General features: G+C 45.0%; 1 protein-coding gene and 1 pseudogene across 1 annotated transcript; one reads left to right on the top strand and one right to left on the bottom strand.

Annotated features, from left to right (window-relative positions):
- Positions 1-1,122: 1,122 nt before the first annotated feature.
- Positions 1,123-22,646, top strand: IFT46 (intraflagellar transport 46). Its single transcript, XM_025355830.1, has 12 exons — positions 1,123-1,409; positions 2,111-2,207; positions 7,883-7,962; positions 10,425-10,577; positions 11,274-11,413; positions 13,310-13,384; positions 13,452-13,491; positions 15,612-15,733; positions 16,093-16,159; positions 21,335-21,395; positions 21,695-21,780; positions 22,178-22,646. Exons 3-12 carry the CDS (start codon positions 7,918-7,920, stop codon positions 22,271-22,273), a joined length of 885 nt encoding a protein of 294 aa, XP_025211615.1. The 5' UTR covers positions 1,123-1,409; positions 2,111-2,207; positions 7,883-7,917; the 3' UTR covers positions 22,274-22,646.
- LOC112605968 lies at positions 1,555-7,128 on the bottom strand (annotated as a pseudogene).
- Positions 22,647-27,343: the final 4,697 nt, after the last annotated feature.

Here is a 27,343-nt window from a genome sequence, read left to right as displayed (position 1 = left end):
CCAGGTTCAAGCAATTTTCCTGCCTCAGCCTCCCGAGTAGCTGGGATGACAGGTGCGCACCACCATGCCCAGCTAATTTTTGTGTTTTTAGTAGAGATGGGGGTTTCACCATGTTGGTCAGGCTGGTCTCAAACTCCTAACCTTGTGATCCACCCGCCTTGGCCTCCCAAAGTGCTGGGATTACAGGTGTGAGCCACCGTGCCCAGCCAAAAAATTATTATTATGATTCATTATTTATATTTGAGATGGGGTCTCGATCTGTTGCCCAGGCTGGAGTGAATGCAATGGTCCAATCTCGGTTCACTGCAACCTCTGCCTCCCTGGCTCAAGCAATCCTCCTGCTTCAGCCTCCCTAGTGGCTAGCACTACAGGCGTCTGCCACCACACCTGGCTAATTTTTTTTTAATTTTTAATTTTTATTTTTAATAGAGTGGAGAGGGGCGTTTCTCGCTATGTTGCTCTAGCTGGTCTCAAACTCCTGAACTCAAGCCATCCTCCCGCCTCCGCCTCCTGAAGCGCTGGGATTACAGGCATGAGCCACCACACCCGGCCTCCAATATTTTATGTTTCTCTCTCCCTGACTTCCCAAATTAATTATGTCCACAGTTTGAAAATATTTGTTCCTTACGTCTCCATTCACTCATTCCTCGATTCATCCACCCGATGAGCATTGTTAGTGTCTAATTTCTGCAATGTACTGGTGTTACAAAGTTTAAAAATTAATTAGACACAGATCCTGCTTTAAATAAGTTCACAGTCTTCTTTAGCAAATAAGAAAGACAGGACACAGAGTAAACTTTGAACCTCAGATACACAAGGAATAATTTATTACTGTAAGTATGTCCTATGCCATGGCACCCTGTGGAGGGGAAAGACTACAATGTAATATAGTGCTAGAAAAGGACGTACAGAGTGCTGCGGAATTTCCCCTGGAGAGTGTGTCTACATTCCTGTAAGACTGATCTGGGAGGAACTGCAACCCCAGAGATTGTTGTCCTAGGGGAACAAACACACACCCTGTTTCCACATTGGAAGGCTAACTCTATACCAGCCCGAAATTTATCAACCGGCGTTGCCACCCGCAGCCGCTAGATGCCGTAACAGACGCATTTACTAAAACCATAGACAAACAGGCGACTTGGCCGCCCAGAGAGGCTTTATCCGTGGCCCCTTGATCTTCTTCCTGCGCTGAGAGCCTTCGCGGGTGAGGCGTAACGTGCAGGAGGTCTCACGAGAGTGGAAGCAAGTCTCGCGAATTTTAAAATTTATCTTTTTGCCTAGCGACTGACAACAGGCTGGTTGCTTGGCGTATAATGGTAAAGTGGCCTGGCTTTGAGACTGGAGTGAGACCCCAGCCCTAGGCTGGGGTTCTTTCCATTATAGAGGAGACGGATTCAGAAGGGCTACAGGTAATTAGTACTCACCCCAGCAAAAAGGGAACTGTTTTTCTAGAGAGGCTTAAGAGGACTCCCCTTTACCCCATTCCCGGTTACCTCTTCCCATCTCCGTGGTAACTGTTCCTTCGTCACCTCACCACCAACCGTCCTGCTTCCTTTATTCACCAAGAAACTTAGGTGGGATCCTATCTGCAAGATAAGGGTCAAACTGGAGGTGATGCTTTTCTGATTATTGGATGGGACCGAGAGACTGGAGTTTCCCTTCTCTTCCGGGACCCTCCCACCCCACCCCGTCTCACCCCACCCCACCCCAGAGGTGGCTCCAGAGACAGAACTCTTTCTAGAACCTCTACAGCCTCCCCTGAGAAACCTCAACAGCCTTGGCCATCCACATACGACGAATAGTGTTCTGCCCTCGCGCGTGATGGTACAGCTTTGGGAAGCTGCAGAAGTTGGCTTTCTTTCCCTCCACGATTCCCTCGTTCCTCAGCCAGCCTGCCAACAGTTCCTAAATAAGGGCTGCAACAGAATGACTTAACTGCTTGACCGAGGGCCAGGAAACCTTAAGGAAAGTTTGGATGGGGTGACGGTTTTATGAAAAACTAGTTTCTTGAGTAAGGAAGAGGAGCCAGTGCTGGTTTGGAATATACCTCCTGGCAGAGTGCTTGATGTCCCATGATAGGAACTATGTAATCATGTCTCCTTTTGCTTAGACCAAGGTTATTGAAAACCAGACATATGATGAACGTCTAGAGATTAACGACTCTGAAGAGGTTGCAAGTATTTATACTCCAACCCCAAGACACCAAGGTAAGAGAGGAAAGAAGAGAAATGGTACTCAAAGAGCAGGATGGATTCACAGTTGTCTTCAAGAAGTTCCTATTTTATAATAGCAAATGCTGACTTTCAGAGTCAATTTACTTCACTTGCCATTGTTTGTTTTCTAACTAGTTAAGGGGGAGAAATCATAGCCTTCCAAATTACAGGATCTTCCCCCAGTTCAGCCCTGTCACCATTTACTTCATATTACTGCTTTGCTCCCTATCTGCCAGGAATTCACTGTACTGTTTTTTTTTTTTTTAACATGTTTTTCCCGGCTTTGAAGATGCTTCATAACCTCCCCTTAGACTGCAACCCCAACCAAAATCACAGTGGAATGTTTTTAACGGGCTGAACACTATTTATTTATTCAACAAACTATTTTTTGCTTAATTTTATAGAGACGAGGTCTCACTATGTTACCAAGGCTGATCTTGAACTCCTAGCTTCAAGCAGTCCTTCCACTTTGGCCTTCCAAAGTGCTGGGATTACAGGTGTGAGCCATCGTGCCTGGCCAACAAGCATTTAAAAATGCCTACTGTGTGCCAGCCTTATGCCTGGCACTTGGGTAAATAGTGTTAAATGACACAATGTCCTTGCTATCCCGATGCTTGTAATCATGGGAGGCAGATGACAAATGAGTACACACATTCCAAATGTGGTAAGTGCACACCGATGGAGGCAGATTGTTTCTGTTAAGGAGAGTAACAGTGAGGAAGGAGACCTACTTATTTTTATTTTTATTTTTTTGAGACGGAGTCTCACTCTGTCACCCAGGCTGGAGTGCAGTGGTGCAATCTTGGCTCACTGCAACCTCCGCCTCCTGGGTTCAAGCGATTCTCCTTCCTCAGCTTCCCGAGTAGCTGAGATTACCACACCCAGCTAACTTTTGTATTTTTAGTAGAGACAGGATTTCACCATGTTGGCCAGGCTGGTCTTGAACTCCTGACCCCAACCGATCTGCCTGCCTCAGCATCCCAAAGTGCTGGGATTACAGGCGTGAGCCACAACTTCCGGCCAGAGACCCACTTTTGATAGGGTGGTCAGGGAAGATCTAAAGGGGTGACATGTAAGACTGGTAGATGGCAGGGATCCAGACACTGAGGAAAAGTAGACCAGGAAGAGGAAACAGTATGTGAGATGTGAAAAACCTTGAAGCCTGAAAGAACTTGGCTTAGTTTGAGGACCTGAAAGAGACCAGTTTACGGTAGAGGGGACTCTACCGTATGATATGGTCAGATCAGAGAGGTAGGGCAGGAAGCATAATAAGCAGAACTTTGGAGGCTGTGTTGCTGTCGTGTGTGGAATGGACTGTTGCGATGGCTGAGTTGAGATGATAGTGGCTTGACCTCTGGTGAGGAAGTTGACAATAAAGAAAAGAGGCAAATATGGTACAAGACAGATTGTCGTAGAATCACTAAGACTTGCTGATGGATTGGATTTGACTCGAGTTAGGAATCAAGGATGACATCCAGGGTTTCTGTTTGTTTATTGTGGTAAAATATACATAACATAAAATTTGCCATTTTAACAATTTTTAGGCCGGGCGCGGTGGCTCAAGCCTGTAATCCCAGCACTTTGGGAGGCCGAGACGGGCGGATCACGAGGTCAGGAGATCGAGACCATCCTGGCTAATACGGTGAAACCCCGTCTCTACTAAAAAATACAAAAAAAACTAGCCGGGCGAAGTGGCGGGTGCCTGTAGTCCCAGCTACTCGGGAGGCTGAGGCAGGAGAATGGCGTGAACCCGAGAGGAGGAGCTTGCAGTGAGCTGAGATCCGGCCACTGCACTCCAGCCTGGGTGACAGAGCGAGACTCCGTCTCAAAAAAAAAAAAACAAAAAAAAAAAAAAACAATTTTTAAGTGTGCAATTAAATAACATTAAGTACATTCACAATGTTGTATGACCATCACCACTATTTCCAGATCATCCCGAACAGAAACTCCATACCCTTTAAACAATAGCTCCTGATTGCTTGCTTCCACTCTTCCCTGGTAACCATTATTCTACTGTCTCTATGAGTTTGCTTGTTCTGGGAACCACATAAGTGAAGTCATGCTGTATTTATCCTTTTGTGGCTGACTGACTTCACTTACTGTGATGTTTTTAAGGTTCACCTGTATAGAATGTAGACTTTCTTTTTTAAAGCTAATATTCCATTGCATGTATATGCAAGTTTTTTTTTTTTTTTTTTTTTTTCTTTTTTTGAGACTGAGTCTCGCTCTGTCACCCAGGCTGGAGTGCAGTGGCATGATCTCGGCTCACTGCAACCTGCACCTCCCGGGTTCAAGCGATTCTCCTGCCTTGGCCTCCTGAGTAGCTGGCACTACAGGTGCACACCACCACACCCAGCTAATTTTTTTGTATTTTTAGTAGAGATGGGGTTTTACCACATTGGCCAGGATGGTCTTGATCTCCTGACCTTGTGATCCACCTGCCTTGGCCTCCCAAAGTGCTGAGATTACAGGCGTGAGCCACCGCGCCTGGCCTATGCCACATTTTTAAAATTCATTCATCTGTTAATGGACACTCAGGTTGTTTTCATGTTTTGGCTATTGTGAATAGCACTACTATGAACAGAGGTGTACAAGTGTCCATTTGAGTCCCTGTTTTCAATTCTTTGGGACCTAGCCACCTAGGTTTTTGACTTGAGCATGTTTGTGCTCTTGACAGCTGCAGATATTATAATTTGTTTTTAGTTTGGGCTAATTTAGTAAACAAAAAAAATAGTGTTTAATTTGCATTTCTTTGATATAGAAATCATTTATCATGTTTTCATTCCAGTTAATGCCTTACATCTAATTACACTTTTATTTATTTATTTATTTTTTTTTTGAGTCAGAGTCTCGCTCTGTCGCCCAGGCTGGAGTGCAGTGGCACCATCTCGGCTCACTGCAAGCTCCGCCTCCCAGGTTCACACCATTCTCCTGCCTCAACCTCCCGAGTAGCTGGGACTACAGGCACCCACCACCACACTCAGCTAATTTTTTGTATTTTTAGTAGAGACGGGGTTTCACCGTGTTAGCCAGGATGGTCTCGATCTCCTGACCTCGTGATCCACCCGCCTCGGCCTCCCAAAGTGCTGGGATTACAGGTGTGAGCCACCGCGCCCGGCCTATACTTTTATTTTAATTTAATTTTTTATTTATAGAGACAGAGTTTTGCTCTGTCACCCAGGCTGGAGTGCAGTAGCACGATCACGGCTCACTGCAGCCTCGACCTCCTGGGCTCATGCAGCCCTTCTGCCTCAGACCCCCCAGTAGTTGGGACTACCAGCCCATGCCCCCATGTCCAGCTAATTTTTTTTTTTTGAGATGGAGTCTTGCTCTGTCACCTAGGCTGGAGTGCAGTGGCGTGATCTCAGCTCACTGCAACCTCCACCTCCCAGGTTCAAGCAATTCTCCTGCCTCAGCATCCTGAGTAGCTGAGATTATAGGAGTGTGCCACCATGCCCGGCTAATTTTTTTTGTATTTTTAGTAGAGACGGGATTTCACCCTGTTGGCCAGGCTGGTCTCGGAACTCCTGACCTCAGGTGATCCACCCGCCTCAGCCTCCCAAAGTGCTGGGATTACAGGCATGAGCCACTGTGCCTGGCCTAATTTTTGTATTTTTTGTAGAGACAGGGTTTCGCCGTGTTGCCCAGGCTGGTCTTGAACTCCTAGGCTCAAACAATCTGCCTGCCTCCACCTCTTAGAGTGCCAGGATTACAGGTGTGAGTCACCGCGCCTGGCATTAATTATACTTTTAATTGTTCAGAGTATTTAAAAGTTGCTCTTATCTTTGCTTGCTGATTCAGGTTCAAACTTGTGACTATTATTTGCCAGGCCCTGGGTCAGTTCCTTGCACATAAATTTTTTCATTTGATCCTTATAAGAGGCCAGGGTGAGAAATATTAGTGACCCATTTAGAGGTGGGAATACTGAGACTGAAAGAGGTTAAATCTTTTTTTTTTTTTTCTGTCCATAAGTTTATTGTCTTTATCTGAAAAATCTTTATAGAAAATTGTTTGATTTCACTCTCAGCAGCCCGCTCCTGAGCTCTGAGGAAGCTGGCCTTCTTTTGAGCTACCTGATATTTTTTCTGAGCAATGGACATTTTGGGACAGTTCCACCTCTGCTTTTTAACTTCTTCCTTGGGCTTATTTTCATAGACTGGATTCTCTTGTATAGCACCATGAGTTTTCTTATACATCTCCTCCATCATGTCTGGTGTTACGCTGTTCTTTTTGTATGGAGAGAACTGGTTCTTGTAAGCATCATCATCTTCTTCCATTAAGTAGCGCATATAATCTGCAACATTCTGTCCCATGATGTGCTTCTGGTGTACTTCTGCATTAAATTCCTTGCTTTCAGAATCATAACCAGGGAATCATTTGGTACTGTGAGGGATAGACAAGCCTCTATCCTATCCTTCAGGGCGCCAAAAACTTTATTCCCAGTAATAGTTCTGGCAAGGCCTGCATCCAAATAGCAGGTAAAGGCACCTGGCTGACCATCAATGCTTTCCACACTGTATTCATTGGCAGTCTTCTCCACTTGGCCTTCATAGATCTTGTTCACGCCAAACCTATTGAGAAGCCTGTGGGCCAGCAGCAGGCCAGTACAATACGCTGCAGCATAATTTGTCAGGCCAACCTTCACACCATATTTTGGCAGTTTTTGTGCATATGCTGCACAGACTATATCCCCCTCTATATGGGCATAAGCAGTCTGACAAATGATATCTCTGTTTGTTACACAAACTATCATCCTGTATTTGGGTGTGTTGTATTTATTTTTATCCTGTATCACCAAGTGTTTCTGAGGATAGTAATCAGTTTTACTCACTCGTCTTCTAAATTTCACTTGATAGCTCTTAAAGTAGGCCTTATTCTTAACAACTTTAGCAAACCCCATCCTGCGGAACAGAGACCTGCGTCCGCGGCTCGACAGAGACCTGCAGGCACAGCAGCACTAGGGGGTGGAAAGGCAAAATCTTTTTAAGTAATTTGTCTTCAAACCCACTCTTGGTATAAATTCAGCACTCTGTGCTTTACTAGTGTAAACTAAGGGCAGAGTGTATATTTTTTTCTTTGTCTTTCTTTTTTTTTTTTTGAGACAGGCTCTCACTCTGTTGCCCGGGCTGGAGTGCAGTGGCATGAACACTGAACGCTGCTTACCGCAGCCTCAAACTTCTGAAACTCCTGGGTTTAAGCAGACCTCCTGCTTTAGCCTCCCAAGTAACTGGGACCACAGGCGCACACCATCACACCCAGCTAATTTTTTCTTCTTCTTTTTTTGTAGATGGGATCTTGCCATATTTTTCAGGCTAGGCTCAAACTCTTGGGCTCAAGTGATCCTCCTGCCTCCCCTTCCCAAAGTGTTGGGATTATAGGCATGAGCCACTGCCTCTGGCCAGAGTTTATATTATTTATGTAATGGCCGATAATTTGATTAGTATAATGTCTAACCCAATGCCTTAAGCATAGTAATATTTAGTAAATATATCTTGAATTGAATTTGCAGAGCCATGACTAGAATTCAGTCTCCTGTCTTTTTAGCTAGATGTTCCATTAAACCTTGTTTTATAAAATGGTTAGAGCATAAAATGTTACAAACTAAAAAATACTTGTCTTTAAAAATCATTTTAACAATAATCTAAAGGAAAACCTTTTTTTTTCCTAAGGACTTCCTCATTCTGCCCATCTTCCTAACAAGTCTATGGCTGATAACAGCAGTGATGAGTATGAAGAGGAAAATAACAAGGTACAGTAATACTCACAGCTTCTTGTAGAATTTCTGCTTTGGGTTTTTAGTAGTTAGAGATTACACCAGTTTAATGCTAAACATTTCTTGAACACTCACCTTCAGTGGTTAGGGACCTTTGAGCTCATGGAGGAAAATCAGTTACAAAGCACCTTGAGATTTTGACCCTTCTTCAGGAATAAAGCCTACTATTACAATTGACTTTGGTGAGGAATTTCATGTAATGTAGGCCAGTGTTTCACAAACTTTCTTGATTATAAGGCTCAACTGAGATACTTATTTTTAAATATACAGATTCCTGGCTGGGTGCAGTGGCTCACACATGTAATCCCAGCACTTTGGGAGGCGGAGGCGGGTGGATCACCTGAGGTCGGGAGTTCGAGACCAGCCTGACCAAAGTGGAGAAACCCCGTCTCTACTAAAAATACAAAATTAGCCAGACGTGGTGGCGCATGCCTGTAATCCCAGCTGCTTCAGAGGCTGAGGCAGTAGAATCACCTGAACCCAGGAGGTGGAGGTTGTGGTGAGCCGAGATCGTGCTATTGCACTCCAGCCTGCGCAACAAGAGCGAAACTCTGTCTCAAAAAAAAAATAAATAAAAAAAATAAATAAAATATACAGATTCCCGGTCCCACCCCAGAATCTCAAAAGTAAAAGCCTGGGAATTTATATTTTTTAGGAAGCAGTTCAGGTAATTTTATGCTAAAGCGAGTTTGAAATTATTAGTCTAGGCATTTTTTCATTATCAATATTTGTGATACTGTCAGTATTTTGTGAAAGAGATTTTAATTTTGAGGTCTTAAGACCCAGATACTGGCTGCTGTTATTCTGTGAACCTAGAGAACCACCCTACTTCTGTAAGAAAGACGGCAAGATGCCCATCTCTCTAGAAACATGTAGGACCTTAGAGTTGTACATGTGATTTCTTAAAAACCATTTGTGTTGGCCGGGCGTGGTGGCTCACTCCTGTAATCCCAGCACTTTGGGAGGCCGAGGCGGGCGGATCACCTGAGGTCAGGAGTTTGAGACCAGCCTGCCCAACATGGCGAAACCCCGTCTCTGCTAAAAATACAAAAAATTAGCTGGGCGTGGTGATGGGTGCCTGTAATCCTAGCTACTCGGGAGGCTGAGGCGGGAGAATCACTTGAACTCGGGAGGCGGAGGTTTCTGTGAGCCAAGATCGTGCCACTGCGCTCCAGGCTGGGCGATAAGAGCGAAACTCCGTCTCGAAAAAAAAACAAAAAACAACCATTTGTGTTTAGCCTTAGCACATTATCCAAAGGTTATGTTTTTTTGTTTTGTTTTGTTTTGAGACGGAGTTTCACTCTTGTTGCTTGGTTCCCTGCAATCTCTGCTTCCCAGGTTCAAGTGTTTCTCCTGCCTCAACCTCCTGAGTGGCTGGGATTACAGGTTCACCACGCCTGACTCATTTTTGTATTTTTAGTAGAGACAGGATTTCACCATGTTGGTTAGGCTGGTCTTGAACTCCTGACCTCAGGCAATTCACCCACCTGCGCCTCCCAAAGTGCTGTGATTACAGGCATGAGCCACTGTACCCGGCCTGTTTTTTTTTGTTTGTTTGTTTGTTTTTTGTTTTTTGAGATGGAGTCTTGCTCTTTCACCCAGGCTGGAGTGCAATGATCTTGGCTCACTGCAGCCTCCTCGGCCTCCCAAAGTGCTGGGACTACAGGTGTGAGCCACTGCACCTGGCCTGATGGCTGCATTTTAATGGTTTTTTTTGTTTTGTTTTGATACAGAGTCATCTCGCTCTGTTGCCCAAGCTGGAGTGTAGTGGCACGATCTCAGCTCACTGCAACCTCCACCTCCCCAGTTCAAGCGATTCTCATGCCTCAGCCTCCTGAATAGCTGGGACCACAGGCCTGCACCAACTCGCCTGGCTAATTTTTTTATTTTTAGTAGAGACGGGGTTTCACCATGTTGGCCATGTTGGTCTCAAACTCCTGACCACGTGATCCACCCGCTTTGGCCTCCCAAAGTGCTGGGATTATAGGCGTGAGCCACCGCCCCAGGCTGACAATATTCTTAAAAGTTCCCTGTGCCAAAACCGCTTCCTATGTGACTAAGAATAATTTTGGCAAATCTTGAATTGAGAAAGAATGCTCTAGAAAGTTCTTATCAATCATATACTAATAAGGCATAGTAACTGAATAAATTCTGCAACTGTGTTTCATTATCTGCCATGCATATTACAGCTTAGTTAGAATATACTTTTATCTACCTATAATAAATTTGTTATTCTTAGAGCAAAATGTGACCAAAAGCAGTTTTTGGCGTCCTGTAACGTGTCACAATTTTGTGTGCCAATAGCTGCTTTACCATAAAAACAAATTAATTTTGAACAACTGGAATCAAACGTGTTAACCTCAGTATAAGACATGTGGTATATAGAAACCAAGTTTTGAAAACCTACTTCTAAAGGGGGCCAATTGGTCATCCTTCAGGTCCTAAGGGAGGGCATGCCACAGGCTCCAGGCCACAGAGGCAAAGACATGGACCCTGTTCCACCTGCCCCTGAAAGTCTCAAGTGCCACCAGACCCCTTCTCATGGACTTGAGAGGGTGGGATGGTACAGAGAGAGCCAGAAGCACAGAAAGGTAGGTTATAATGCCAAGGACAGAAGAGCTGCTTATCTTGAGAGAGAATGTGTAGTCATTGTATGTAATTTATGGGGTAAGGGAAGGGAAATACGATAGGTCAGATACTCCATGAAGAGAAATATCACTGAACAAAAATGGAAAGTCCATAGTCTCTGGAACTGCTGGTTAGATGGGCACAAGGTTAATTTTGAACTTTCTTCTTTTGATAGTTTCAAGCAGCTTACGCTGGGCAGTCTTGCAAATTAAGTACTAGATTTCCTCTCTATGGTCTTTGTGAGTATTAAGACCCCTAAAGTTTCTATTTCCACTTCATCTTCCCCGATTTTCTTCCAAAATAACTAGAGTTGCCATCTTCTTCTTTGAAAGTCCATAGCTTTTTGGGCCGAAGCTGTCTAAAGTGTATGCAGAGCGCTGAAGATCTAAGTAATATGTACAGTAGATAAAATTAGATGGAATTTATACCCCAGCCTCAAGTAGAGAAATGGAATATGGTTCTAGCAAGTGGAGTCCCCATTTGTAGCTGAGCAGGGGCAGAAGAAGGCTCTCAAGCCCCTTCTGGGAAGTGCTCCCTTCTCTTTCTGGTGATGAGGTGCCAGGTGGTTGGGGTATTGGTTAGAGCAATAGAGAACTGGGCATAGGTACATTTGATTTTTTTTACTTGAAGCTTTCTATGCCTGTCCTGCCCTATCTCAGGAGAAGAAGAAGACCTCACAGTTGACACCTCAACGGGGCTTTAGTGAAAATGATGATGACGATGATGATGATGATGATTCATCTGAAACTGATTCTGATTCTGATGATGATGATGAAGAGCATGGAGCCCCTCTGGAAGGGTGAGGAAAGAACACCCAAGCCAAGGGTGTTCTTCAGAATACCTCCTTCAAAACACTGGAGTGGGAGGACGTCAGTTAGAAGTGAAATTCCAGCATCTCTTTTGATCTCCTGTATTTAGGATTTTCAGGTGTCTCAGAAACCCAACATAATAATGAGTTTTCCTCCCTTTCTGACTCCACTACCTCATCCAGTCCTATAGTATCACTTGTACTATCTGAAACATTTGTGGGCTTGGGGATTACATGAGATTTTGCTGAGTAAATCTAAAAGGTGGTGGCCAGGCATGGTGGCTCAAGCCTGTAATCCCAGCACTTTGGGAGGCTGAGGTGGGAGGATTGGTTAAGGCCAGGAGTTCAAGACCAACCTGGGCAACATAGCAAGACCTCGTCTCTACAATTTTTTTTTTTTTTTTTTTGAGATAGAGTCTTGCTCTGTCGCCCAGGCTGGAGTGCAGTGGTGTGATCTTGGCTCACTGCAAGCTCCACCTCCCAGGTTCCTGCCATTCTCCTGCCTCAGCCTCCCAAGTGCTGGAACTACAGGCAACCACCACCATGTCTAGCTAATTTTTTTGTATTTTTAGTAGAGACGGGGTTTCACCATGATAGCCAGGATGGTCTCGATCTCCTGACCTCGTGATCTGCCCACTTAAGCCTCCCAAAGTGCTGGGATTACAAGCATGAGCCACCGTGCCTGGCTGCCCAAAATTTTTTTTTTTTTTTTTTTGAGATGGAGGCTCGCTCTGTCGCCCAGGCTGGAGTGCAGTGGCCGGATCTCAGCTCACTGCAAGCTCCGCCTTCCGGGTTTACGCCATTCTCCTGCCTCAGCCTCCCCAGTAGCTGGGACTACAGGCACCCGCCACCTCGCCCGGCTAGTTTTTGTATTTTTTTAGTAGAGACGGGGTTTCACTGTGTTAGCCAGGCTAGTCTCGATCTCCTGACCTCGTGATCCACCCGTCTCGGCCTCCCAAAGTGCTGGGATTACAGGCTTGAGCCACCGCGCCCGGCCCCCCAAAAATTTTTTAAAAATTAGCCTAGCGTGCTGGTGTGTGCCTATAGTCCCAGCTGCTCAGGAGGCTGAGGCAGGAGAATCACCTGAGCCCAGGAGTTTGAGACTGCAATAAGCTATGATTGGGCTTCTGCACTACAACCTGGTCAGCAGAGTGAGACCCTATCTCAAAAATAAATTAAATTAAAAAAAAATAACACTGCTAAAAACACTTGTATAAAAATTTCTTTTTTTCTTGGTGCAAACTATTTTCATGTCAGCTATTTAAATCTCTCTTTTTTTTTTTTTTTTTTGAGACAGAGTCTTGCTCTGTTATCCAGGCTGGAGTGCAGTGGTACTATCTTGACTCACTGCAACCTCTGCCTCCCAGGTTCAAGCGATTCTCCTGCCTCAGTCTCCTGAGTAGCTGGGACTGCAGGTGTGTGCAACCACACCTGGCTAATTTTTGTATTTTCAGTAGATAGGATTTCAACCATGTTGGCCAGGCTGGTCTTGAACTCCTGACCTCAGGTGATCCCACCCGCCTTGGCCTCCCAAAGTGCTGGGATTACAGGTGTGAGCCACCATGCCCAGCCCTAAAATCTCTTGTTGTACCTTTTCTTGTCATCCTTTCATTTAAAAAAGGTGAACCATTTATGCTACATTTTAACATAAAAAAATACTATAGTTTGGATTTTCTGCACCTCTGTCCTTCAGAGTCAGAGATAATTGAGAGTTAAGTATGATCAACTTTAAAGTTGCCTTGCAAGCCACCAGGAAAGGCAGATATTGGAGAGGCAGAAGCTAGGTTTAGGATCATGTCCCTATAGTCAGTAACACAGCAGTACCTAGGACCCTGCCACCTCTGCTCTTCTCTGGCCACCTCGAACAAACTATTTTCCTTTTCCCAGGGCCTATGACCCTGCAGATTATGAGCATTTGCCAGTTTCTGCTGAGATTAAGGAACTCTTCCAGTACATCAGTAGGTGAGTACTAGGACCTCCCACCATACCCCACTATCCCTACCTTGCCCCAAACCTTTCCTACCTCTAGTCTGAAACAGGGCCANAATTCTAAGCAGCACAACATCACGGTAAGATACTAGCTTAGTATAGGCTCCAGCTGGAGAGAGCCAAGAGCGGAGGAGGCCTTGCTGGCACTCATACAGTTGACTTACTGCCTATCAAAAGAGATGGCAATCGCTTTTGGCCAGCCCTATTTTTTTAATGACAGCTTTATTTATATATAATTTATATACCAGCAAGTTTAGCCATTTAAATTGTACAACTTATTTTAATATAATCACAGTTGTATAGCCATCACCACTACCTAATTTAGAATATTTCATCACCTCAAAAAGAAACTTCATACTCGTTAATATTCACTCCTCATTCTCCCACTTCCTCCTAGACCCTGGTAATGACTTCATTCCTTTATTACGGCTGAATAATATACACTGTGTGGATTTACCAGATTTTCTTTATTCATTCTCTAGTTCTTTCCACTCTTATTAATAATAGTGCTTTGAATATTTGTATACAAGTTTTTGTGTGGGTATATATTGTTATTCTGTTGGGTATATACATAGGAGTAGAATTGCTGGGCCATATGGAAACTCTATGTTTAGCCATTTGAAGAACTACCAAACTGTTTTCCAAAGTGGTTGTACCATTTTACATTCCCACCAGCAGTGAATGAGAGTTCCAGTTTCTCTACATCCTCACCAATACTTTTTGTTTGTATTTTTTATTCTAACCATCCTAGTAGGTGTGAAATGGTATTTATTTTATTTTATTTTTTTCTGAGACAGTTTCACTCTTGTTGCCCAGGCTGGAGTGCAGTGGCGCAATCTTGGCTCGCCACAACCTCCGCCTCCCGGGTTCAAGCAATTCTCCTGCCTTGAGTAGCTGGGATTACAGACATGCGCCACCATGCCCAGCTAATTTTGTATTTTTAGTAGGGACAGGGTTTCTCCATGTTGGTCAGGCTGGTCTCGAACTCCCGACCTTAGGTGATCCACCCACCTCGGCCTCCCAAAGTGCTGGGATTACAGGCCTGAGCCACCAAGCCCCGCCTAAATAGTATTTCATTATGGTCAGTCCTGCCATTTTGACCTATCCCCTTTCCATGGCTCCAGCAAATGATTATTTTTTTTGAGACAGGGTCTCGCTCTGTCACCCAGGCTGGAGTGCAGTGGTGTGATTGTGGCTCACTGTAGCCTCAATCTCCTGTGCCCAAGCAATCCTGCTACTTCAGCCTCCCAAGTAGCTGGGACAGACCACAGGTGTGTGCCACCATGCCTGGCTAGGTTTTTTTTGTTGTTTTTTTTTCAATTTTTATTTTGTAGAGGCAAAGTTCTCCCTATGTTGCCTAGGCTGATCTCAAGTGATCCTCCTGCCTCAGCCTCCCAAAGTGCTAGGCCTGCAGATGTGAGCCACTGCACTTGACTTTTTTTTTTTTTGAGACGGAGTCTCGCTTTGTTGCCTAGGCTTAAGTGCAGTGGCAGGATCTCGGCTCACTGCAGGCTCCGCCTCCAGGCTTCATGCCATTCTCCTGCCTCAGCCTCCAAGTAGCTGGGACTACAGGCGCGCACCGCCACGCCCAGCTAATTTTTTGTATTTTTAGTAGAGATGGGGTTTCACCGTGTTAGCCATTATGGTCTCAATTTCCTGACCTCGTGATCCGCCCGCCTTGGCCTCCCAAAGTGCTGGGATTACAGGCCTGAGCCACCGTGCCCGGCTTTTTTTTTTTTTTTTGAGACAGGATCTCGCTCTTGCCCAGGCTGGAGTGTAGTGGCACAATCGTAGCTCACTGCAACCTCAAACGCCTGGGCTCAAGCAATCCTCCCATCTCAGCCTCTAAAGTAATGGAGACCACAGGCATACACCACCACGTCTGGCTAATTTTTTAATTTTTAGTACAGACAAGGTCTCACTGTGTTGTCCAGGCTGGTCTTGAACTCCTAGTCTCAAGTGATCCTCCCACCTCAGACAGCCAAAGTGCTAGGATTACAAGTGTGAGCCGCCATGCCTGGCCTGGCTTCAGCAGATTTTATCAGGGTTTCCTGTCCCCTTCATTTGAGTGCTGTTTCATGTGGCAGCGGCTGCCATCTGCAAGCCTGAATATGAAACAACAGTGGATATAATGAGGACACTGTAAAAACAAGAGAGCTACTTCAGTGCCATCAGCTAGGCTTTCTCCTTATTTTCCTAGCAACATATGAAAGTAAAAAGCCTGGAAGATGCAGAAAAGAATCCCAAAGCCATTGACACGTGGATTGAGAGCATCTCTGAATTACACCGTTCTAAGCCCCCTGCGACTGTGCACTACACCAGGTAAGAAATACCACATTCTTTACAACAGTAACATATAGTAACCTTCACCACTTGTGAACTATTGCTCCTGAGAAGAGGCCCAGAGGCTGGGAACATATTTGATCAACCTGAGGTCCTGTGGATCCTGGCAACTGCTAGCTGAGATTGTAGACATAAAGATGGTAATTTCTCTAGTATTACTTAGCTAGCTCCTTCAAACCCCAGGCCTGGGTAACTTTGGTATGCCCAGTCTAGGTTCTCCTGAAGGCTTCCTGATGTGCAGATTGAAGACTTCTCCTTCATCCTAGAATATGCTGATCCAGAGGTTGCTGATGTTATCATTTCATGTTTCTTGTTCATATTTACCTTTATACTTTTAGGCCCATGCCCGACATCGACACACTGATGCAGGAATGGTCCCCAGAGTTTGAAGAGCTTTTGGGCAAGGTGAGTGGAAGGTAGCCGGAGGTAAGATAAGAAAATATGGTATTCGCTCTAGGGCCCAGTGTTTTTTCTCTTCCCTCATTATTATTATTGGCAACTTTTTTTTTTTTGAGATGGAGTCTCGCTCTGTTGCCCAGGCCGGAGTGCAGTGGCCGGATCTCAGCTCACTGCAAGCTCCGCCTCCTGGGTTTACGCCATTCTCCTGCCTCAGTCTCCCGCGTAGCTGGGACTACAGGCTCCTGCCACCTCGCCCGGCTAATTTTTTGTACTTTTTAGTAGAGACGGGGTTTCACCGTGTTAGCCAGGATGGTCTCGATCTCCTGACCTCGTGATCCGCCTGTCTCGGCCTCCCAAAGTGCTGGCTTGAGCCACTGCGCCCGGCCTATTGGCAACTTTATCTTTTTTTTTTCTTTTTTTTTTTTTTTGGAGACAGGGTCTTGCTCTTCCCAGGCTGCAGTGCAGTGGCATGATCATGGCTCACTGCAGCCTCTACCTCCCAGGCTCTAGCGATCCGCCCACCTCAGCCTTCCCAGCAGCTGGGACCACAGGCATGCACCACCACATTCAGCCAGTTTTTAAATTTTTGGTAGAGATGAGGTCTTGCTTTGTTGCCCAGGCTGTTCTCAAACTCCTGTTCTCAAGCAATCCTCCTGCCTCAGCCTCCCAAAGTGCTGGGATTACAGGCACGAGCCACTCCTCCCAGAGATCATTAACTTTCTTTTTTTTGAGATGGAGTCTCACTCTGTCGCCCAGGCTGGAGTGCAGTGGCATGATCTCAGCTCACTGCAACCTCCACCTCCCAATTCAAGTGATTCTCTTGCCTCAACCTTTCTAGTAGCTGGGATTACAGGTGCTCACCACCATGCCACCATGCTAATTTTTGTATTTTTAGTAGAGAAAGGGTTTCACCATGTTGACCAGGCTGGTCTTGGTCTTGAACTCCTGAGCTCAAGTGATCCGCCTGCCTTGGCCTCCCAAAGTGCTGAGATTTCATTAACTTTTTAATGATAACACATGAAACCCATGTATATATTGTAATTCGATATATAAGAAAGAAAGATTTTGTTTTTTTTTAGACACAGTCTCACTCTGCTGCCCAGGCTGGAGTGCAGTGGTGTGATCTCGGCTCACTGCATCCTTCGCCCCCGTGCAGGTTCAAGCACTTCTCCTGCCTCAGCCTCCCAAGTAGCTGGGATTACAGGTGCCTGCCACTGTGCCCGGCTAATTTTTGTATTTTTAGCAGAGGAAGTGTTTCACCATGTAGGCCAGGCTGGTCTTGAACTGCTGACATCATGATCCACCCACTTCTGCCTCCCAAAGTGCTGGGATTATAGGCGTGTGCCACCGCGCCCAGCCAAGAAAGATAGTTTTTTAAATGATTGGTGATAGAATGAGGGTATAGTGAGACAATTGACTATTTGAAAAAAAATTAAATTAGGTTTCTGCCTCAACCATATATGTATGTGAATTTCAGATGAATTAAAGAGTTAAGGTGGGTCGGGCACAGTGGCTCATACCTGTAGTTCTGTCATTTTGGGAGGCTGAGGTGTGAAGATTGCTTGAGCCCAGGACCAGCCTGGGCAACATAAGGAAACCCTGTCTCCAAAAAAAATAAATAAATAAATAAATAAATAAATAAAAGAAGGGAAAAAAAGAGTTAATGTAAAAATAAAGCCATGTAAGTAATATAATAAAATATAGGAGATACAGAAGGAGCATGACTGAAAAAATAAATGAAATAAAATATAGGAGAAATTTAATTCTCTCTTTTTAAAAAATTCAAGTGTCTTATAACTTAGGGAAATTTAATTCTATTAGGATGGTTAGGTGTTTCTCAGTGTAAAAGAAACTTAAAAGTCATATTGAGGCCGGGCGCGGTGGCTTAGGCCAGACGTGATGGCTCACACCTGTAATCCCAGCACTTTGGAAGGCCAAGGCAGGTGGATTACCTGAGGTCACGAGTTTGGACCAGCCTGGTCAACATGGCGAAACCCCATCTCTACTAAAAAAATACAAAAATTAGCCAGGTGTGGTGGCGGGCACCTGTAATCCCAGCTACTCGGGAGGCTGAGGCAGGAGAACCACTTGAACCCGGGGGCGGAGAGGGGCGCGGAAGTTGCAATGAGCCAAGATTGCACCACTGCACTCCAGCCTGGGTAATAGAGCGAGGCTCCATCTCAAAAAAAAGAAAAAGTCGTAATGGAGTGGGAGGCCGAGATAGGAGGATTGCTTGAGCCCAGGAGTTTGAGACCAGCCTGGGCAACATAGATCCATCTCTATTAAAACAACAAAAAAAGGCCAGGCGCAGTGGCTCACTCCAGTAATCCCAGCACTTTGGGAGACCGAGGTGGGCGGATCATGAGGTCAAGAGATCGAGACCATCCTGGCCAACATGGTAAACCCCATCTCTACTAAAAATACAAAAATTAGCCAGGCATGGTGGCGAATGCCTGTAGTCCCAGCTACTCGGGAGGCTGAGCCAGGAGAATTGCTTGAACCCGTGAGGCGGAGGTTGCAGTGAGCCAAAGTTGTGCCACTGCACTCCAGCCTTGTGACAGAGCGAAATTCTGTCAAAAAAAAAAAAAAAAAAAAGTCATGATGGAGAAAATGTGACAGTTTAAACTCATAGAAATGAAAGGTTCTACATACGAATAGATACCATAAACAAAGTTAAAAGAAAGTGGCAGTCTGAGAAAAAATATTTTATGTATGTATATAATAGAAAAAATTACTATCCAAGCAAAGAGCTCTTATATATTAATAAGAAAAGGAAACTGGGCCAGGCATGGTACTCACACCTGTAATCCCAGCCTGTAATCCCAGCACTTTGGGGGACTGAGGTGGGACGATCACTTGAGGCCAAGAGTTCAGGACCAGCCTGGGCAACAATAGGAGACTCTTCTCTACAAAAAAAAAGTAAAAGGAGCTGGACGCGGTGGCTTATGTCTGTAATCCCAGCACTTTGGGAGGCTGAGGCAGGTGGATCACCTGAGGTCTGGAGTTTGAGACCAGCCTGGCCAACATGGTGAGATCCTGTCTCTATTGAAAACACAAAAAACAACTGGGCGTGGTGGTGCACATCTGTAATCCCAGCTACTCAGGGGGCTGCGACAGGAGAATCACTTGAATCCGGGAGGTGGAGGTTGCAGAGGCTGAGATCATGGCTCTGCACCCCAGTCTGGGCAACAAAGCAAGACTCTGTCTCAAAAAAAAATTTTTTTTAAGTATCAAAAAAGAAAAGGAAACTGAACAAAGATGCCCAACAGGTCCTTCCTAGCCATCATGTTTAAATTGCTGCGCCAGCTCCTCAGCATTCCCTGCCCTCTGTCCCTGGTTCTTCTTGATGACACTTATCTTCTAAGGTACCATAGACTTTATTTATTTAGTTTGTTCTTTCTTAGTAAAATATAAGCTCTATGAAGACAGATTTTTTTTTTTTTATATGAGGAATTGATCGTAAACGCAAAGAATTTGGAAACAGTCGCTTGAGCATTTTGAAGCTGTAGTTGATGGGAAGGTGTCTGATTAGGGGATTGAATAGCTAGGTTGCAGTACAGCCATTCAGTGAAATACTATGCAATGGAATATTATTTAACCTTATTTTGCTCTAATACGAAGAAATAACAGTGATATGTTGTTAAATGAAAAAAGCAAATCATAGCAAGTTGCAGAACTGTATGTACTCCATTTTTTGTAAAAAGAGAAAAGTTTTAAGAAACCAGTAGTTTAAAAAGTTCACACTGTGACTTTTTAGTTTCTCTGTTTAGATTCAGAGCCTGTTACCTGAGTTAGACGTCATGCCCATTTTCTCTGTTCATATGGTGTCCTGGGATCATTAGGCATTATAACACCAAGTAATGCATATATCACTGTTAATACTTGCCCATAACTTAGTATCCGTTTCTTTTTCACAGATTCCCACAGGAAAAGAGTATGGCAGTGTATTTTACCTATAAAATGTATGACCAATTCCATACTGATCGGGGGGAAAAAGTAGCATTTTGTATTATTTTGCTAGGCTGCCATAACAAAGTACCACAGACTGAGTGGCTTAGACATCAGAAATGTATTATTTCATAGTTCTGGAGGCTAGTAGTCCAGTAGTATACTGTCTAAGATCAATTTGTTGGCATGGTTGATTTTCCTTCCTTCCTTCCTTTCCTCCCTCCTGCCCTCCCTCCTTCTTTCCTTCCTTTCTTCCTTCATCCCTTCCTTCCTTCCTTTTTTTTTTTTGCGGGGGGGGGTGTTACTCTGTGCCCAGGCTGGAGTGCAGTAGCTCAATCTCAGCTCACTGCAGCCTCAACCTGCTGGACTCAAGCGATCCTCCCACCCAAGCCTCCCAAATAGCTGGAACTACAGATACTCAGCACCACACCTGGCTAATTTTTTTGTAGAGATGGAATTTCACCATGTTGCCCAAGCTGGTCTCGAACTCCTGGGCTCAGGCGATCTGCCCACCTCAGCCTCCTACAGTGCTGGTATTACAGGCGTGAAGCCGCCATGCCCCACCAAAGGTGATTTCTTCTGAGGGGTCTCTCCTTGGCCATCTTCTGTCTGTGTCTTCACATGGTCTTCCCTTTGTTATGTGTCTCTGTCCTGATTTCCTTTTCCTATAAGGACACCAGTCATGTTGGATTAAGGCCCACCCTAATGACCTTGTTTTTGTTTTTGTTTTTTTTTTTTGAGATGGAGTCTCGCTCTGTCGCCCAGGCTGGAGTGCAGTGGCCAGATCTCAGCTCACTGCAAGCTCCGCCTCCCGGGTTCACGCCATTCTCCTGCCTCAGCCTCCGGAGTAGCTGGAACTACAGGCACCCGCCACCTCGCCCGGCTAGTTTTTTGTATTTTTTTAGTAGAGACTGGGTTTCACCATGTTAGCCAGGATGGTCTTGATCTTGTGACCTCGTGATCCGCCTGTCTCGGCCTTCCAAAGTGCTGGGATTACAGGCTTGAGCCACCGCGCCCGGCCATGACCTTGTTTTAACTTAATTATCTCTTTAAAGATGTTATCTCCAAATATAGTCACAAGGAGTTAGGAACTCAATATCTGAATTTTAGGGGAACACATTTCAGCCCATAACATGTGTCTTATGCTAGAAGCTCTTTTCCTTCAGAGAGAGAGTGGTTCTGGGACCACTGACACCAGCCTTTTGACTTTGGTCCTTCCCATGCCTCTTCCAGGTGAGCCTGCCCACAGCAGAGATTGATTGCAGCCTGGCAGAGTACATTGACATGATCTGCGGTGAGTTCCTCCTTCCTTTCCTCGTCCCCATCTCTGGTCAGAGGCGCTCTAGGCTTTTGGACAGGCTTGTTTACTCTGGAAAGATAGCATCTTGAGTTTTAGCTTTCACGTTAAGCCCGTTGTGCTCTTTGGCAGCACTCGAAGGTGGTGGTTGGGCTTATGTGACTACCTGCTGGGTATTTAACCCCCAAAGTCATAGTGACACCCCATCTGCCAGGGGTTTGGCTATCCTAAACAGAAGTGCCCCTGATTCCCAGAGTTTGTTTGGTTCTGTTCCTGGAAGTTCTTCTTCATTTCAGCCATTCTAGACATCCCTGTCTACAAGAGTCGGATTCAGTCCCTCCATCTGCTGTTTTCCCTCTACTCAGAATTCAAGAACTCCCAGGTGAGCCAAGCATCAGGGGTTGACTTAAGCTGTAGAGAGGATCACTAGTTTCTACTGTTCTGAACCTGCTGTGGTTGCATCCTATAGCGATGTAGGATGTCTCTGCCCAGTTACCTTTGCCCTTTCCCATAATTAGGAGAACAAAGGAGGCAGGGATGGGGTTTTCAAGGGGAAAGTGGAGGAAAAAAAGGGTGGGGGGAAGTAAGAGATGTGGGCCTTAGGTGAAATTAGCCGAGGATCTGCAGAGGATACTCATTCTTTCAGGAGAACCAATGGCCTCATGAATGGAAGCAGGAAGGAAATAAAGGGGGGTCATTTTAAAGAAATTAATTCTTGCTAAAATATAGCAACTAGCATATCCCTAATACTCAATGTTCCCTCTCCTCTTTCCTTGCAGCATTTTAAAGCCCTCGCTGAAGGCAAGAAAGCATTCACTCCTTCATCCAACTCCACCTCCCAAGCTGGAGACATGGAGACATTAACCTTCAGCTGAGACAGCTCCCAAGCTGCTGTTTCAAGGCCGAGCTGGCCCCTCTGCCCCAGCTGAGATGGACAGATCGTTGTCAGCTACTTGATGTCCTTGCCTATGCCACAGCTTGGCTCAGGGCCAGTGCATGCCCTGCTGCCCTCTCTGCCAGAGGGCACAGAACATGTTTGTTTAATGAACCTGTCTGCCTCAGATTGCTGTCCCTGGCGAGTTAATGCATCTATACCACTGTGGGGATTTGAGTTAGAAGAATTGGAATTTCTGAGATCCCATGGAGTTTGGATTGGGAGGAAAGCTTAAAAGATTTCCTTTTTGTGGGAGGGATGGAATTGTTTTCTTTCCTTCGTAAAGTTAGTGGGTAAAAATTTTATAAATCAAATGCTCTATTATATTGTCAGATTATTCTGCTATTTAATATGAAAGAGAAAAGGCTGACTGATAAGGCAGAGACACAGGAACTTTGCTTAGTAATGGGCATTAAATGAAGAGTAGTTAAAGCAAACACATTTTGTGAAATAAAATGAAACCCCAATCCTCCAAGATTGGCAGTCGAGGGGAATCATTTTTCTGCTGGAATTTAATTTTTCTAAGGGTCTCTCTTCAGTTAATGCTGCCTTCCTGAGGCTGTCTGCCTCCAGACCTGTCTGGTTGTGGTCTCAGGGAGCGTAGCTATTGCAGTAATCTGGGTGAGAGGTGATTGGGGTGGCAGTAGTAGAGATGGACAGATTCAGGAAATATTTTGGAGTTATGTCAGCCAAGCTCCAGTCAGGAAGTCTGAAACCATGCTAGTTATTTCTAACAAAGGGTGTTTAGCCAGGCACGGTGGCTCATGCCTGTAATCCCAGAACTTTGGGAGGCTGAGGCGGGCAGATCATGTGGTCAGGAGTTCGAGACCAGCCTGGCCAATAATATGGTGAAACCCCATCTCTACTAATAATACAAAAATTAGCCAGGCATGGTGGCACATGCATATAGTCCCAACTAAGGAGACTGAGGCAGAAGAATCACTTGAACCTGGGAGGTGGAGGTTGCAGTGAGCCAAAATCGTGGCACTGCACTCCAGCCTGGGAAACAAAGCAAGACTCCGTCTCAAAAAAAAAAAAAAAAGAAAAAAAAGGGTGTTTAATATGGGGAATTGGCCAGGTGCAGTGGCTCATGCCTGGAATCCCAGCACTTTGGGAGGCTGAGGTGGGTGGATCACTTGAGGACAGGAGTTCAAGACTGGCCTGGCCAACATGGTGAAACCCTGTCTCTACTAAAAATACAAAAAATTAGCTGGGTGTGGTGGTGGGCACCTGTAACCTCAGCTTACCAGGAGGCTGAGACAGGAGAATCACTTGAACCCAGGAGGTGGCAGTTACAGTGAGCCAAGATCGTGCCACTGCACTTCAGCCTGGGCAACAGAGCAAAACTCTTTCTCAAAAAAATATATGTAATAATATGATAAACTGGTTCCAAAAGTGTTGTAGAGGCTGAAGGAGCAAAAGGGAGAATGGAGGGTACTGAGGAACATAAAAGTTAAAGGGGTGGTAGCCATTGCTGGCGCTGGTAGCAGAGGTGCTCAGCTGGGGCCAGGTCTTCAGTAGCCGAGGAGGTGCCACACTCAGGCACTGCTGACCACCACAGGTGTGTACTGCCACCACTACAGTGACTAGAGCAGTGGCTGCTGCTTCCTTCTCCCACTGTCTCGTCCCCTGCTGGTGCCTGCCACTGGCAGAGGTTAATAGTTTGCCAGGGAATCTGGCAGTAGAAAGCAGAGTGTAGAAGGGAAGGATAGGACTGAGAGACGACAAAGAAATATCCAGTAGACATAGAACCAAGAGAACTTGCTGATTGAGCCAGCGTGGGGGATGGAAGGAAAGAAATCAAGGATGACTCCCAGCTTTTTTTTGGCTTGAGCAGCTGAATGGATAATGAAGCCAAATACTGATACGGGACAGAAATTGTTTGAAGGGGAAGATTACATTAAAATGCTATACCAGGCCAGTTGCTTTGGCTCACGCCTGTGATCCCAGCACTTTGGGAGGCCAAGATGGGAGGATCATTTGAGCACAAGAATTTGAGACCAGCCTGGGCAACATAGGGAGACCCTGTCTCTACAAAAAATAATTAATTGGGCATGGGAGGCCGAGGCGGGAGGATCCCTTGAGCCCAGGAGGTTAAGGCTGCAGTGAGCCATGATCATGCAACATGGCAAGACACTGCTGTCTAAACAAAACAAAAAATCGATACCATCAGCCTAACAGATACACAATAAACACACAGGTAGGAGAGGAACTGTTTCTTATAAACCCTTTAACTATGATCATCATGCTTGAAGCCTTAGTTTTGTTTTGTTGTTTTTTAAGAGACAGGGTCTTGCTGTATTGTCTAGGCTGGAGTGCAGTGGCATTTCATAGGCCCCTACTCTTGGGCTCAAGCCATCCTCCTGCCTCAGCCTACCAACTAGCTGGAACTGCAGGTGCACCACCATGGCTGGCCTAAGTTTGACATTATATCAGGCCCACATGCTTTGCTCTCAGATGGGTACCATTAATGCTCACATTCAACTCATAGGGAATGAAGGGAGACAAAATTGGATAGGATTCCATTAGGTTTGCTCCATTAGGTTTTCAGGAAGCAATCAGATGGCCTTCTGAGCTGAAAGATAACACTGATAAATACAGTTGATTCTCATTCATGGTGGTTATTCTGTAAAGTCACTGTGAACACTTACTTAGCAAATATTGAACTATAGAACCATTGTTCCTAGAGGAAATACAGAGTTAGGTTCCTGTGTAGCTCTGGTCATAACATCTCATCAGCTGACCGCTAATTCATTGAACTCGTAGCCAACAGCACTATAACTCATGCCTGAATGAGCTATACTGCTAACACATATTTTCTCCATGGGGCACATCACAGCCTTCTTGCACCTAAGAACACAAGATAGCACTTCAGTACTACTCTTGGAAACCATTTTAAACAGCGAAATTACCATCAAAAATGTTCAAAATGTAGCACTACATAGACTGCAAAAAGGACACTTGTTTCTAATATGAGTTGAAATGAGGCAGAGTGCTGCCTTCAACCTCAGCTGGGAATGTGGGCATCAGGAAACCAGAATTTTTCAGTGTTCTGAGCATGTCCAAAAATGACCATGGAAACAAGTAGTAATTTGGGGTTGCAAATAGATTTTAGCAAGTAGGTGAATTCACAAATACAGAATCTGCAAATACTGAGAATCAGTTGACTCCCTGCCTAAGCTCCTGGTTGGTGCCTGGGCCTTTCAGCTTCTCTGTCTCCTCCAGCACATCCACCACACCTCTTCAGGGATCATCTTCAGATGGCTTTCACCAGGCTTCTCTCTCCAACAGTCTCGAGTTACTCCCTTTTAGCTACTTGCTCTGTAACCCTAGGAAAAGTCAATGAACGTCTATGCTTGCTTAACGCAGCCATGAAACAGTTACAATAAACACTAACTTTGTCCTGTGGATAAAAATAATGTGAAAAGATTAAGTGGGCTGGGCACAGTGGTTCACACCTGTAATTCTAGCACTTTGGGAGGCTGAGTTAGGAGGATCACTTAAGCTCAGGAGTTAAGAGACCAACCCAGGGAACAAAGCAAGACCATGTCTCTACAAAAAATAAAATAGCTGGGTATGGTTGCGCATTCCTACAGTCCCAGCTGCTTGGGACGTTGAAGCAGGAGGATCGTTTGAGCCCAGGAGGTGAAGGTTACAGTGAGCTACGATTGCACCACTGCACTGAAGCCTAGGTGACAGAGTGAGACCCCGTCTGCAAAAAATAAGTGCTAGTGCCATAAAATGTAAAATATAATAATTTTGTTACTAAGTATAAATTTTCAATTCTGGCCTCTTAGACTTTCCATTTGGCTTCTCTCTCCCTACCCCAAGATCCTCACTTTCTACAGTTGTCCAATGTAAACTGCAAAACAATTTGCTTGTCATGCTCTGCATGTGACTCATGAGTTCTCTGTTCCAACTAAACTTTTAGGTAGGCGATTTTCCTTGCTGAAAGTGTCGCTCGCCTTCTCTGCTGATCCTAGGCTCTTGGCACTTCCAAGTAAACAAAAATCAAACTCAAGTATTTACATCTTCACTCCTTCCTTTAATCCTACTAAAATGTCAGTATAGGAAACTAAATAGATGTAAACCAGCGAGGACAGATAATAGGAAAGAAAATGATGAGAGACTAGAGAGCAACAATTGTAAAAGATGAAGGGGTAACTGATTTAGTAGGAGAAAGATAAAAAACCTGAAATCTAACTGCATGTGGAGGATAGGGTCTGAGAGTCAGTGAGAAGGAAGCCACTTCACACTGTGGAACCCTGGAAAGGATTGGGAACAGAAAGTGCCAGATAATTCTGATAGCAAGTGTATAGGGTGGGGCTGAAAACAGGAGGTTGGTTGAAGGTTTATACGGGAAGCAGATCCCCAGAACCTTCCCCCACTGTGCACCCACCTCCTTATCTTAACAGAAAATGGGCACCTTTGAACCAGGTAGGCTCGGACATGAGAATACCAAGCAACTATGAGGACAGAAGTAAGGGGCAATGTTTAAATAAAAGGATTAAATAAAGGAATGAGTTTGCATCCAGCCCTGTGTCAAGCTTATACCTCCAAAGCAGGATACTGAAAGAGTCTACTTCCAGGAAATTGATCAGACAAAGACGAAAGACCTACAGATACTGACAATTAGGATTCTCTAAGCAAATGTCCAGGTCCTACCTATACCTCAACTTCCAGATTTTTTGTCTTAATTGTGTGTGCACACACAAACCACAAACTACCATACAGAAGATAAGAAGGAAATAGAGGACTTCTTTTTTTTATTTTTTTATTTTTTTTTAAGAGAGTCTCATTCTGTTGCCCAGGCTGGAGTACAGTGACGAGATCTCGGCTCACTACAAACTTCCCTTCCTGGGCTCAGGTGATCCTCCCGCCTCAGCCTCCCGAGTAGCTGGGATTATAGGCATGCACCACCATGCCTGGTTTTTCTGTTTTTTTGTTTGTTTATTGTTTATTTTTTTTACTTTTTAATTTTTTTTGTATTTTTAGTAGAGACAGGGTTTCA

The sequence above is a fragment of the Theropithecus gelada genome, chromosome 14, assembly GCF_003255815.1.
Source record: "Theropithecus gelada isolate Dixy chromosome 14, Tgel_1.0, whole genome shotgun sequence".
Classification (NCBI taxonomy): domain Eukaryota; kingdom Metazoa; phylum Chordata; class Mammalia; order Primates; family Cercopithecidae; genus Theropithecus; species Theropithecus gelada.
The sequence above is the reverse complement of the archived record's forward strand: the minus strand, read 5'-3'. Positions and strand labels throughout refer to the sequence as shown.